At 46.2% G+C, this 13,689-nt stretch overlaps 1 protein-coding gene across 1 annotated transcript in view; it reads left to right on the forward strand.

Annotated features, from left to right (window-relative positions):
* The first annotated feature begins 280 nt into the window (after positions 1–280).
* LOC115114960 (forkhead box protein O6-like) overlaps positions 281–13,689 on the forward strand; it is a 40,673-nt gene continuing 27,264 nt past the window's right edge. The window contains 1 exon segment of the mRNA XM_029643417.2: positions 281–1,555. Coding sequence (XP_029499277.2) covers positions 1,061–1,555 — 495 coding nt within the window. The 5' untranslated portion in view covers positions 281–1,060.

Raw genomic sequence — 13,689 nt, forward strand, 5'->3', positions numbered from 1 at the left:
AACGCGCAGCAGCTGCTTTTTCCAGAGATTAAGAACATTTAGCATATATTGTTGAAACATTTATGCCATGGATATTTGTCTACGGTTTCATGATGGGGTTGATATTATATGTGAGAGTTCGGGCCGGGGTGTTGTAAGCGTGTTCTGGGAGTAATGGGCGCGCCATCCAATGGCAGCATCTATTCCACACAACAGCGTCAGCACGTCATCAGTTCACATCTACGAAACGAGTTTTATTAAATGAGGACATGTGAGGGGATCTGAGTGTAAGAAAAACAGATTGGAGATCAGATAGCCTACATGTTAGAAATACTAGAGGCGAGCAAGACGTGTGATAAATCATTTGATCAAGTGGACAAGAACAGACTGATACTGGACTGTGCACTGTCTGGAAGCGTGTCGCTTTTTAAAAGACACATGCGACTCGATTTTTAAAAAAAAAGTAACATTGCAATTGAATTCGGAGTCTTTTGTGTGTGACTGTGAATGGGTTTGCATTGGCCAGCCTATTCCGTGAAGACTGGTATATTTAATGTACGATGATCACACATCGTCGCTTGTCTGTGCTGTCTGGACAATCCTGTTGATTTAAACATTATTCCCGTCTATGTTTTGGCGGATTCTTTCGAAGGCTCTCTGCATCTCCATTCTCGTTCTATGAGGTATCATCTGTTGCTGCAGCCGGATTAACTGACATTGTCATGCATTTGGATTGACTCTAGCTGCTGGAGATGTAGGCAATCAGCAATTCATAATTTCCCCAATTTAACATGTTTTATTTCAGGTAAAATGGGAGAACGATTATTGTTACTATTACTGCTACTCTTATCGTTACATGCGGGTTGTGATAGCCTACTGCAGACGAGCCATTCAAAATCGTCCATCTCCACAGCAGCCGGCTTCTCTGAGATTTGATCGTTACTTTATTGAATCAGACTGTAATATCCCCGCCACGAGACGGATTTCGGCTTGAAGTAGGTCTAGTATTGGAGACAATACGGGAATTGTGGAGGTATTGTATTTCTTTCTAACTCGGTTATTCCTTCACAACTGAAGATAAATGTTGATGATGGGGGACGACGAATTGGCTCATCAGGTTGATTCGGATTTCGAGCCGCAAAACCGGCCTCGCTCGTGCACTTGGCCACTGCCTTGTCCGGAGGATTTCCCCAAAGTACTGGAGGTCAATGGGGGTCTTCCACTGACCACCATCAAGGTGGAACCAGATGACAATCTAGCCGTTTCAGCGTGCAGAGCGGGGAGAATGGGTGGCACGCCGACGGAGCTGAAGCATCCAGCAGTCGCCCCTGCTCCCATCGGCGCGACGCACCCATGCTTGGCCGGCGCGGCACTTGATGTGACTGGACAATTGCGCAAAGCCAAATCGTCGCGGCGGAACGCATGGGGTAACCAGTCGTACGCGGACCTTATCACACGAGCCATTGAAAGCACCCCTGAAAAAAGACTCACGCTATCACAGGTCTACGATTGGATGGTCCGCTATGTTCCCTATTTCAAGGATAAGGGCGACAGTAATAGTTCAGCTGGATGGAAGGTAAGCGCATGTCTACAAATGTTATAATAGGACATACTTTATGTCGATATTAAACACACCAGAAGTCTCAATCAAGACAACATTTGGGTAGGCTATTACTGGGCCATAGGCTACATTTTTTGCACAGATACTGTGTATTACATTACCACATGTCACACTTTAGGGTTGTTACGCATGAATGGTGCCATGTAATTATCCCTCTCGTCAATGTCACCGATCAATACATTACTGTAGCCTACCATTGGCAGCTCAATGGAATGGAGCTGTGTAGAGGTTGGAAAAGCACTGTGCATATACCTTCATAATTCCATCTTCAGTTTGGCTACATGTATACAGTAAATGAGTAACCGCCCCCTTTTCAAAGCCTATGATCATGAAAGTGCACACATGGCAAGCATTTTTATATTGGTTCCTTTGGTTTCTCTCCTCTCAATCTCTCTCACACTATCTCTATGTGTGTGAGACTGAGAAATAGGCCCTAGACAGAGGCATAGAGCCAATAAAAATCTATTTTCACGACTAATATTCGTTGTACACCTACTCTATACTCTCTTTTTAAAGTTGTCACTTGAGAGACACTTGTAGTTGTAGCCGGTCAGCTGGCCATCGTGTAAATACCCACTGGGCACACACTTGTTGAATCAATGTTGTTTCCACGTCATTTCAATTCAATTACATAGAACCAACATGGAATAGACGTTGAATTGACGTCTGTGCCCAGGGGTTAGGCTATTCAAAAGGTGCTTTTCTACAGACACGCACACACGCACACACACAGGCTACCGCCTGTCTCGCTAGCAGCCTAGAGCTGCCTCTCCTGGATGTCTGCCCATTTCACTGTATCAGCCTCATTAATTATGCCGTCTCACTCATATCGCTGTTCTTCATTCATACAAGCTAATGTTAAGAACATACAAATGAAATCCTAAAGTAACAAGGACAGTTAGAGGCACAAGTTGGCTGTAGCTTGTGAGGTGTGGAAACACTTTGTTGCTTTTATGAGTTTTGTCTTGCTGCTTTTTGTTCTATGTTGCTCTGTCTGTATGCTACGTCTTGCTTGTCCTATGTTGCTCTGTCTGTATGCTATGTCTTGCCTGTCCTATGTTGCTCTGCGTGTGCTCACTGCTCAATGATTGTCTATATTGTAATTGTTTTTAATAACCTGCCCAGGGACTGCGGTTAAAAATGAGCCGGCTGGCTAAAACTGGCACTTTTACTGAAACGTTAATTTAATGTGCACTGTCGCTGTAAAAATAAAATAAACTCAAACAAGTGTGGCTCTTGATATTGTTCCTCTCAGAGAGGAGATCTTGAGGGCCAGTCATGATGAGGTCACAGGTGGGAGCGTTATAAACCCATACCATAACACTTGTCCCTGTAGAAGAACCTTTTATGGTTCCAGGTAGAACCTTTTCACCCAACGGAGAACACTTTTGGAAGCCTTTCTTTCGTAGAGGCACGGTTCCACAGGAACCATTTTGTCTGAAAAAAGGTTTCATGTAGAGAACCCTTGTCCCTGTAGATCAGAAGAACCCTTTTCGAACCTATATGACAACCACAGCACTTTGAACCGTGTGTCGTGCGTGCAGTGGGATCGACTGTAGTATCCCCTCAGGTTTGCTGTCAATCTGCTGTCAGTCGTTCCTGTTGGTTCCCCTCTCAAGAGGCTGTTTTGAAAGCTACTGTCGTGGCCTCTTTTTCTGTCTGTGTGATCGCACCAAATCAAATCCTATTTGTCGCGTACACATGTTTTGCGGATGCAGTGAAATGCTTGTGTTTCCAACTCCGACAGTGAACTTATACCGAACAGAACAATACAAACAGATCCTAAAAATGAAGCAATATCAGGATGAGCAATGTCAGAGTCCGGAATATACACGGAGTACACAAAACATTAAGAACATCCGCTATTTCCATAACATAGACAGACCAGGTGAATCCAGGTGAAAGCTATGATCCCTTATTGGTATCACCCGTTAAATCCACATCAATCAGTGTAGATGAAGGTGAGGAGACAGGTTAAAGAAGGATTTTTAAGCCTTGTGACAATTGAGACATGGATTGTGTATGTGTGCCATTCAGAGGGTGAATGTGCAAGACAAAAGATTTAAGTGCCTTACATTTACATTACATTTAAGTCATTTAGCAGACGCTCTTATCCAGAGCGACTTACAAATTGGTGCTTTCACCTTATGACATCCAGTGGAACAGCCACTTTACAATAGTGCATCTAGGTCTTTTAAGGGGGGGAGGGGAGAAGGATTACTTTATCCTATCCTAGGTATTCCTTAAAGAGGTGGGGTTTCAGGTGTCTCCGGAAGGTGGTGATTGACTCCGCTGTCCTGGCGTCGTGAGGGAGTTTGTTCCACCATTGGGGGGCCAGAGCAGCGAACAGTTTTGACTGGGCTGAGCGGGAACTGTACTTCCTCAGTGGTAGGGAGGCGAGCAGGCCAGAGGTGGATGAACGCAGTGCCCTTGTTTGGGTGTAGGGCCTGATCAGAGCCTGGAGGTACTGAGGTGCCGTTCCCCTCACAGCTCCGTAGGCAAGCACCATGGTCTTGTAGCGGATGCGAGCTTCAACTGGAAGCCAGTGGAGAGAGCGGAGGAGCGGGGTGACGTGAGAGAACTTGGGAAGGTTGAACACCAGACGGGCTGCGGCGTTCTGGATGAGTTGTAGGGGTTTAATGGCACAGGCAGGGAGCCCAGCCAACAGCGAGTTGCAGTAATCCAGACGGGAGATGACAAGTGCCTGGATTAGGACCTGCGCCGCTTCCTGTGTGAGGCAGGGTCGTACTCTGCGGATGTTGTAGAGCATGAACCTACAGGAACGGGCCACCGCCTTGATGTTAGTTGAGAACGACAGGGTGTTGTCCAGGATCACGCCAAGGTTCTTAGCGCTCTGGGACGAGGACACAATGGAGTTGTCAACTGTGATGGCGAGATCATGGAACGGGCAGTCCTTCCCCGGGAGGAAGAGCAGCTCCGTCTTGCCGAGGTTCAGCTTGAGGTGATGATCCGTCATCCACACTGATATGTCTGCCAGACATGCAGAGATGCGATTCGCCACCTGGTCGTCAGAAGGGGGAAAGGAGAAGATTAATTGTGTGTCGTCTGCATAGCAATGATAGGAGAGACCATGTGAGGTTATGACAGAGCCAAGTGACTTGGTGTATAGCGAGAATAGGAGAGGGCCTAGAACAGAGCCCTGGGGGACACCAGTGGTGAGAGCACGTGGTGAGGAGACGGATTCTCGCCACGCCACCTGGTAGGAGCGACCTGTCAGGTAGGACGCAATCCAAGCGTGGGCCGCGCCGGAGATGCCCAACTCGGAGAGGGTGGAGAGGAGGATCTGATGGTTCACAGTATCGAAGGCAGCCGATAGGTCTAGAAGGATGAGAGCAGAGGAGAGAGAGTTAGCTTTAGCAGTGCGGAGCGCCTCCGTGATACAGAGAAGAGCAGTCTCAGTTGAATGACTAGTCTTGAAACCTGACTGATTTGGATCAAGAAGGTCATTCTGAGAGAGATAGCGGGAGAGCTGGCCAAGGACGGCACGTTCAAGAGTTTTGGAGAGAAAAGAAAGAAGGGATACTGGTCTGTAGTTGTTGACATCGGAGGGATCGAGTGTAGGTTTTTTCAGAAGGGGTGCAACTCTCGCTCTCTTGAAGACGGGAGGGACGTAGCCAGCGGTCAGGGATGAGTTGATGAGCGAGGTGAGGTAAGGGAGAAGGTCACCGGAGATGGTCTGGAGAAGAGAGGAGGGGATAGGGTCAAGCGGGCAGGTTGTTGGGCGGCCGGCCGTCACAAGACGCGAGATGTCATCTGGAGAGAGAGGGGAGAAAGAGGTCAGAGCACAGGGTAGGGCAGTGTGAGCAGAACCAGCGGTGTCGTTTGACTTAGCAAACGAGGATCGGATGTCGTCGACCTTCTTTTCAAAATGGTTGACGAAGTCATCTGCAGAGAGGGAGGAGGGGGAGGGGGAGGAGGATTCAAGAGGGAGGAGAAGGTGGCAAAGAGCTTCCTAGGGTTAGAGGCAGATGCTTGGAATTTAGAGTGGTAGAAAGTGGCTTTAGCAGCAGAGACAGAGGAGGAAAATGTAGAGAGGAGGGAGTGAAAGGATGCCAGGTCCGCAGGGAGGCGAGTTTTCCTCCATTTCCGCTCGGCTGCCCGGAGCCCTGTTCTGTGAGCTCGCAATGAGTCGTCGAGCCACGGAGCGGGAGGGGAGGACCGAGCCGGCCTGGAGGATAGGGGACATAGAGAGTCAAAGGATGCAGAAAGGGAGGAGAGGAGGGTTGAGGAGGCAGAATCAGGAGATAGGTTGGAGAAGGTTTGAGCAGAGGGAAGAGATGATAGGATGGAAGAGGAGAGAGTAGCGGGGGAGAGAGAGCGAAGGTTGGGACGGCGCGATACCATCCGAGTAGGGGCAGTGTGGGAAGTGTTGGATGAGAGCGAGAGGGAAAAGGATACAAGGTAGTGGTCGGAGACTTGGAGGGAGTTGCAATGAGGTTAGTGGAGGAACAGCATCTAGTAAAGATGAGGTCGAGCGTATTGCCTGCCTTGTGAGTAGGGGGGAAGGTGAGAGGGTGAGGTCAAAAGAGGAGAGGAGTGGAAAGAAGGAGGCAGAGAGGAATGAGTCAAAGGTAGACGTGGGGAGGTTAAAGTCGCCCAGAACTGTGAGAGGTGAGCCGTCCTCAGGAAAGGAGCTTATCAAGGCATCAAGCTCATTGATGAACTCTCCGAGGGAACCTGGAGGGCGATAAATGATAAGGATGTTAAGCTTGAAAGGGCTGGTAACTGTGACAGCATGGAATTCAAAGGAGGCGATAGACAGATGGGTAAGGGGAGAAAGAGAGAATGACCACTTGGGAGAGATGAGGATCCCGGTGCCACCACCCCGCTGACCAGAAGCTCTCGGGGTGTGCGAGAGCACGTGGGCGGACGAAGAGAGAGCAGTAGGAGTAGCGGTGTTGTCTGTGGTGATCCATGTTTCCGTCAGAGCCAAGAAGTCGAGGGACTGGAGGGAGGCATAGGCTGAGATGAACTCTGCCTTGTTGGCCGCAGATCGGCAGTTCCAGAGGCTACCGGAGACCTGGAACTCCACGTGGGTCGTGCGCGCTGGGACCACCAGATTAGGTGGCTGCGGCCATGCGGTGTGGAGCGTTTGTATGGTCTGTGCAGAGAGGAGAGAACAGGGATAGACAGACACATAGTTGACAGGCTAGAGAAGAGGCTACGCTAATGCAGAGGAGATTGGAATGACAAGTGGACTACACGTCTCGAATGTTCAGAAAGTTAAGCTTACGTAGCAAGAATCTAATTGACTAAAATGATTAAAATGATAGAGTACTGCTGGGGTAGGCTAGCTGCGTTGTTGACACTACCCTAATCAAGTCGTACCGTTGAGTGTGAAGTTTCTACAATGCTGCTTTTCGGGAGCTAGCTGGCTAGCTAGCAGTGTTGGTTACGTTACGTTGCGTTAGGAGAACGACAATAGCTGGCTAGCTAACCTAGAAAATCGCTCTAGACTACACAATTATCTTTGAAACAAAGACGGCTATGTAGCTAGCTACGATCAAACAAATCACACCGTTGGGACTGTAATGAAATGAAATGAAAAAGTGATACTACCTGTGGAGCGACGCGGAATGCGACCGGAATGCGTAAGTTCTATTCAGTAGACGTTGGCTGGCTATTGGCTAGCTAGGAGTGTCTCCTACGTTAAGGACGACAAAATAGCTGGCTAGCTAACCTCGGTGAATTAAGATAATCACTCTAAGACTACACACTCTAAACTACACAATTATCTTGGATACGAAGACAGCAAAGACAACTATGTAGCTATCTAATACTACACTAATCAAGTCGTTCAGTTGAGTGTGATAGTTACTACAGTGCTACGGTAGCCGGTGAACGTATGCTAGCTGGCTAGCTGCTAGGCAGATAGGAGGGCGACGAAATACGATAATAACGCAATTATCACTCTAAGACTCCACACTCTAAGCTACACAATTATCTTGGATACGAAGACAGCAAAGACAACTATGTAGCTAGCTATGTAGCTAGCTAACACTACACTAATCAAGTCGTTCAGTTGAGTGTGATAGTTACTACAGTGCTACGGTAGACGGTGAACGTGTTGGACAGATAGGAGATTTACGAAATACGATAATTACGCAATTATCTTTGATACAACGACGACTATGTAGCTAGCTAAGAAGAAATTGCTAAGATTAGACAAATCAGACCGTTGTACTATAATGAAATGTAATGAAAAAGTTATACAACCTGCAGACCGAAGCGCGGATGCGACCAGATCGCGACCAGATCGCTCCAACCCGGAAGTGTACGGGGTATGGTAGTAGTTATGGTAGCACTGGTTTGAGTGTGTCAAGAACTGCAGTGCTACTGGGTTTTTCACACTGAACAGTTTCCTGTGTGTATCAAGAATGGTCCACCACCCAAATGACATCCAGCCAACTTCACACAACTGTGGGAAGCATTGAGGTCATCATGGTCCAGCAACCCTGTGGAACACTTTCAACACCTTGTAGAGTCCATGCCTGACAAATTGAGTGTTCTGAAGGCAAAGAAGGGTGCAATCAATATTAGGAAGATGTTCCTAATGGTTTGTCCTCTCAGTGTACATGTATATGATGGTGTGTATAGTATACAGTATATAAACTCAGCAAAAAAGAAATGTCCCTCTTTCATGACCCTGTCTTTCAAAGATCATTTGTAAAAATCCAAATAACTTCACAGATCTTCATTGTAAAGGGTTTAAACACTGTTTACCATGCTTGTTCAATGAACCATAAACAATTAATGAACATGCACCTGTGGAACGGTTGTTAAGACACTAACAGCTTACAGACGGTAGGCATTTAAGGTCACAGTTATGAAAACTTAGGACACTAAAGAGGCCTTTCTACTGACTCTGAAAAACACCAAAAGAAAGATGCCCATGGTCCCTCATCTGAGTGAACGTGCATTAGGCATGCTGCAAGGAGGCATGAGGACTGCATATGTGGCCAGGGTAATAAATTGCAATGTCTGTACTGTGAGACGCCTAAGACAGCGCTACAGGGAGACAGGACGGACAGCTGATCGTCCTCGTAGTGGCAGACCATGTGTAACAACACCTGCACAGGATTGGTACATCCGAACATTACACCTGTGGGCCTGGTACAGGATGGCAAGGAACACACAATCCCTCCATCAGGAACGCACAATCAAATCAAATTTATTTATATAGCCCTTCATACATCAGCTGATATCTCAAAGTGCTGTACAGAAACCCAGCCTAAAACTCCAAACAGCAAGCAAAGCACGGTGGCTAGGAAAAACTCCCTAGAAAGGCCAAAACCTAGGAAGAAACCTAGAGAGGAACCAGGCTATGTGGGGTGGCCAGTCCTCTTCTGGCTGTGCCGGGTAGAGATTATAACAGAACATGGCCAAGATGTTCAAATGTTCATAAATGACCAGCATGGTCGAATAATAGTAAGGCAGAACAGTTGAAACTGGAGCAGCAGCATGGCCAGGTGGACTGGGGATAGCAAGGAGTCATCATGTCAGGTAGTCCTGGGACATGGTCCTAGGGCCCAGGCCAGTTGAAACTGGAGCAGCAGCATGGCCAGGTGGACTGGGGACAGCAAGGAGTCATCATGTCAGGTAGTCCTGGGGCATGGTCCTAGGGCTCAGGTCCTCTGAGAGAGAGAAAGAAAGAGAGAAGGAGAGAATTAGAGAACGCACACTTAGATTCACACAGGACACCGAAAAGGACAGGAGAAGTACTCCAGATATAACAAACTGACCCTAGCCCCCCGACACAAACTACTGCAGCATAAATACTGGAGGCTGAGACAGGAGGGGTCAGGAGACACTGTGGCCCCATCCGAGGACACCCCCGGACAGGGCCAAACAGGAAGGATATAACCCTCCATCAGTGCTCAGACTGTCCGCAATAGGTGGAGAGAGGCTGGACTGAGGGCTTGTAGGCCTGTTGTAAGGCAGGTCCTCACCAGACATCACCAGCAACAACGTCGCCTATGGGCACAAAACCACCGTCGCTGGACCAGACAGGACTGGCAAAAAGTGCTCTTCACTGACAAGTTGCGGTTTTGTCTCATCAGGGGTGATGGTCAGATTTGCGTTTATCGTTGAAGGAATGAGCATTGCACCGAGGCCTGTACTCTGGAGCGGGATCGATTTGAAGGTGGAGTGTCCGACATGGCCTGGGGCGGTGTGTCACAGCATCATCGGACTGAGCTTGTTGTCATTGCAGGCAATCTCAACGCTGTGCGTTACTGGGAAGACATCCTCCTCCCTCATGTGGTACTCTTCCTGCAAGCTTATCCTGACATGACAATGCATGTCAGCATGACAATGCCACCAGCCATACTGCTCATACTGTGCGTGATTTCCTGCAAGACAGGAATGTCAGTGTTCTGCCATGGCCAGCGAAGAGCCCGGATCTCAATGCCATTGAGTACGTCTGGGACCTGTTGGATCGGAGGGTGAGGGCTAGGGCCAAATCCCCTAGAAATGTCTGGAAACTTGCAGGTGCCTTGGTGGAAGAGTGGGGTAACGTCTCAGAGCAAGAACTGGCAAATCTGGTGCAGTCCATGAGGAGGAGATGCACTGCAGTACTTAATGCAGCTGGTGGCCACACCAGATACTGACTGTTACTTTTAATTTTGACCCCCCCTCCCCTTGTTCAGGGACACATTATTCCATTTCTGTTAGTCACATATCTGTTGAACTTGTTCAGTTTATGTATCAGTTGTTGAATCTTGTTATGTTCATACAAATATATACACATGTTAAGTTTGCTGAAAATAAACGCAGTTGACAATAGAGGTCGACCGATTTAGATTTTTCAATGCCGATACTGATTATTGGAGGACTAAAAAAAGCTGATACTGATTAATCGGTTGGTTTTTATATACATATTTGTAATAACGACAATTACAACAATTCTAAATGAACACTTTTATTTTAACTTAATATAATACAAATAAAATAAATTTAGCCTCAAATAAATAATGAAACATGTTCAATTTGGTTTAAATAATGCAAAAAACGGTGTTGGGGAAGAAAGTAGAAGTGCAATATGTGCCATGTAAAAAAGCTAATGTTTAAGTTCCTTGCTCAGAACATGAGAACATATGAAAGCTGGTGGTTCATTTTAACATGAGTCTTCAATATTCCTAGTTAAGAAGTTTTAGGTTGTACTTATTATAGGAATTTATAGGACTATTTCTCTCTATACCATTTGTATTTCATATACCTTTGACTATTGGATGTTCTTTTAGGCACTATAGTATTGCCAGCCTAATATCGGGAGATGATAGACTTGAAGTCATAAACAGTGCTGTGCTTCAAGCATTGCGAAGAACTGCTGGAAAATCCAGGAAAGTGCTGTTTGAATGAATGCTTACAAGCCTGATGCTGCCTACCACCGCTCAGTCAGACTGTTCTATCAAATATCAAATCATAGACTTAATTATAATATAATAAACACACAGAAATACGAGCCCTTAATAGGTCCTTAATATGGTCAAATCCGGAAACTATCATTTCGAAAACAAAACGTTTATTCTTTCAGTGAAATATGGAGTCGTTCCGTATTTCATAGAACGGGTGGCAACCCTAAGTCTAAATATTTCTGTTACATTGCACAACCTTCAATGTTATGTCATAATTGTGTAAAATTCTGGCAAATTAATTACGGTCGTTGTTAGGAAGAAATGGTCTTCACACAGTTCGCAATGATCCAGGCGGCCCAAACTACTGCATATACCCTGACTCTGCTTACACTGAACGCAAGAGAAGTGACACAATTTCCCTAGTGAATATCAAATCAAATCAAATTTTATTTGTCACATACACATGGTTAGCAGATGTTAATGCGAGTGTAGCGAAATGCTTGCCTGCTAACATGAATTTCTTTTAACTAAATATTCAGGTTTAAAAAATATACTTGTGTTGTGATTTTAAGAAAGGCATTGATGTTTATGGTTAGGTACATTGGTGCTACGATTGTGCCTTTTTCGCGAATGGGCTTTTGTTAAATCATCACCCTTTTGGCGAAGTAGGCTGTGATTCGATGATAAATTAACAGGCACCACATTGATTATATGCAACACGGGACAAGCTAGTTAAACTAGTAATATCATCAACCATGTGTAGTTAACTTGTGATTATGTGAAGATTGATAGTTTTTTATAAGATAAGTTTAATGCTAGCTAGCAACTTACCTTGGCTCCTTGCTGCAGTCGCGTAGCAGTCTCCTTGTGGATTGTAATGCAACCGGCCATAATCGGCATCCAAAAATGCCAATTACCGATTGTTATGAAAACTTGAAATCAGCCCTAATTAATTGGCCATGCTGATTAATCGGTCGACCTCTCGTTCACAGTGAGAGGACGTTTCTTTTTTTTGTTGCTGAGTTTACATATGAACACATCCACTGTACATGTAGGCTATATTGTGATGGTTTTACCCTCACAATTTAACGGTGAGATCCTCCAAAACACGAGAAAATCGTCAGGGCTAGTTTGGTTGCTCACTACCTACTGTGAATAGACATGGTTAGTTTAGGGTATCACACGGGGCATGTTCACCAGAGCACAACGTTGTGGAGCGTTCAGGTGTTACGTAGAACAAACATGCCTCTCTGACATGTAGAATCAGTAATAATGTGGGCTTTATTCATGACATTGCAATGTTCAACAAAGCTAACCTTGGAACACGGTCCAAAAAGCAGCTTTGGAAGGACCACAGTTGGTAATCAACACCAGAACACGTAGACAGAGGATTCAGAACTACACTAATACCACCCCATAAAAGAGTGAAAATCACACGTCAGTTCATCACCTACCAGGCATTCCATGCTTGGCAAGTGTCAGTTTAGTCTTTCACAACCAGGCTCACAATAATGAAACAAACACTTTATTGGTGTTCATGTGAGAAATGCTTGGAGGCCTGGGGTTTTTAAGTGTTTCTTTTCCATTTAAACGCGACTTTGTCTTCATGATCTGTGTCTCCCTGTGTGGAGTTCGGTCGTCTTCACATAAACACCTGTTGTAGTCTATGTTTCTAAAAATAGCCCTGTGTGTCCCAAATGGCGCCCAATCCCATAAGGGCCCTGGTCAAAAGTAGTGCACTATACAGGGAGTAGGGTGCACTTAGGTAGTCACGAGTTGAGGAGTATGTCGAGTTCAGTCCTCTAGTCTGCTTAGCCTTAATCACCAAGCGCCTGACTGGCACTTAACTCTTAAGTCCATCCCATTTAAGTGAGCGCTGCTAAGGTGTGTCTGCAGGTGGCTTAGCCCTTGTTATCCCCGCCCTGTACCTCGACGGTAGTGGCACCACCAACAGAACGCTAACCATGCTAACAGACTCTAACCGCTAAGCGACAGCCCAGCTCTATATTTAGCACTAGTGTCACCCAGTCAGCGAGCCCGACAGTTACGAAACAGGCAAATTAGGGGGTTTGACTCCATGGAAGATTGAGGAAGTCTGAGGACCAGGGTTATTATGAACCCAGGGTTATTATGAACCCAGGGTTATTATGAACCCAGGTTTATTATGAACGGCGCGAGGCGAGAGGCGCGGTCCATCCCAGGTAATGAAGGTGTTTAGGAAAGTTGTTTTAAAGCAAGGCGTAATTGCAGTAATAGCCCTGGCCTGGTTTCATTGAGAGACGTGGTAGGTAATGTAAATATACACTTAGAGGAAGCACTCGCATACCCAGGCCTGAGGAGACAGTGTTTAATGCGACACAACCCCCATCGTCCGTACAGCAGCCATTTGTAGGTAATAAAAAACGTATGGTATAGTCGATGATCAATTTTAAATGATGGACAGTGCGGGTGTTTAACATCCAGTTGTTGACCAACTGCTTTGATGCAAATACTGTCGCAGACTCGCAGCACAGTCCAAATTATGAGTCAGTTGTTTGTAGATGCTATCTCCCTCCCCTCCCCATACACATTTCCATACTTACACAATCATATCAGGCTCCCTAATTATTCGCAATGTGTGTGTGAGAGTTGGATAAGATTGCCCGCGCCGTACGCTACATTCCCTTTTCAATCAATAGGCGAACGCGTTTGATGTGGGAACAGTTGTTGTTT

The sequence above is a fragment of the Oncorhynchus nerka genome, linkage group LG3, assembly GCF_034236695.1.
Source record: "Oncorhynchus nerka isolate Pitt River linkage group LG3, Oner_Uvic_2.0, whole genome shotgun sequence".
NCBI lineage: Eukaryota > Metazoa > Chordata > Actinopteri > Salmoniformes > Salmonidae > Oncorhynchus > Oncorhynchus nerka.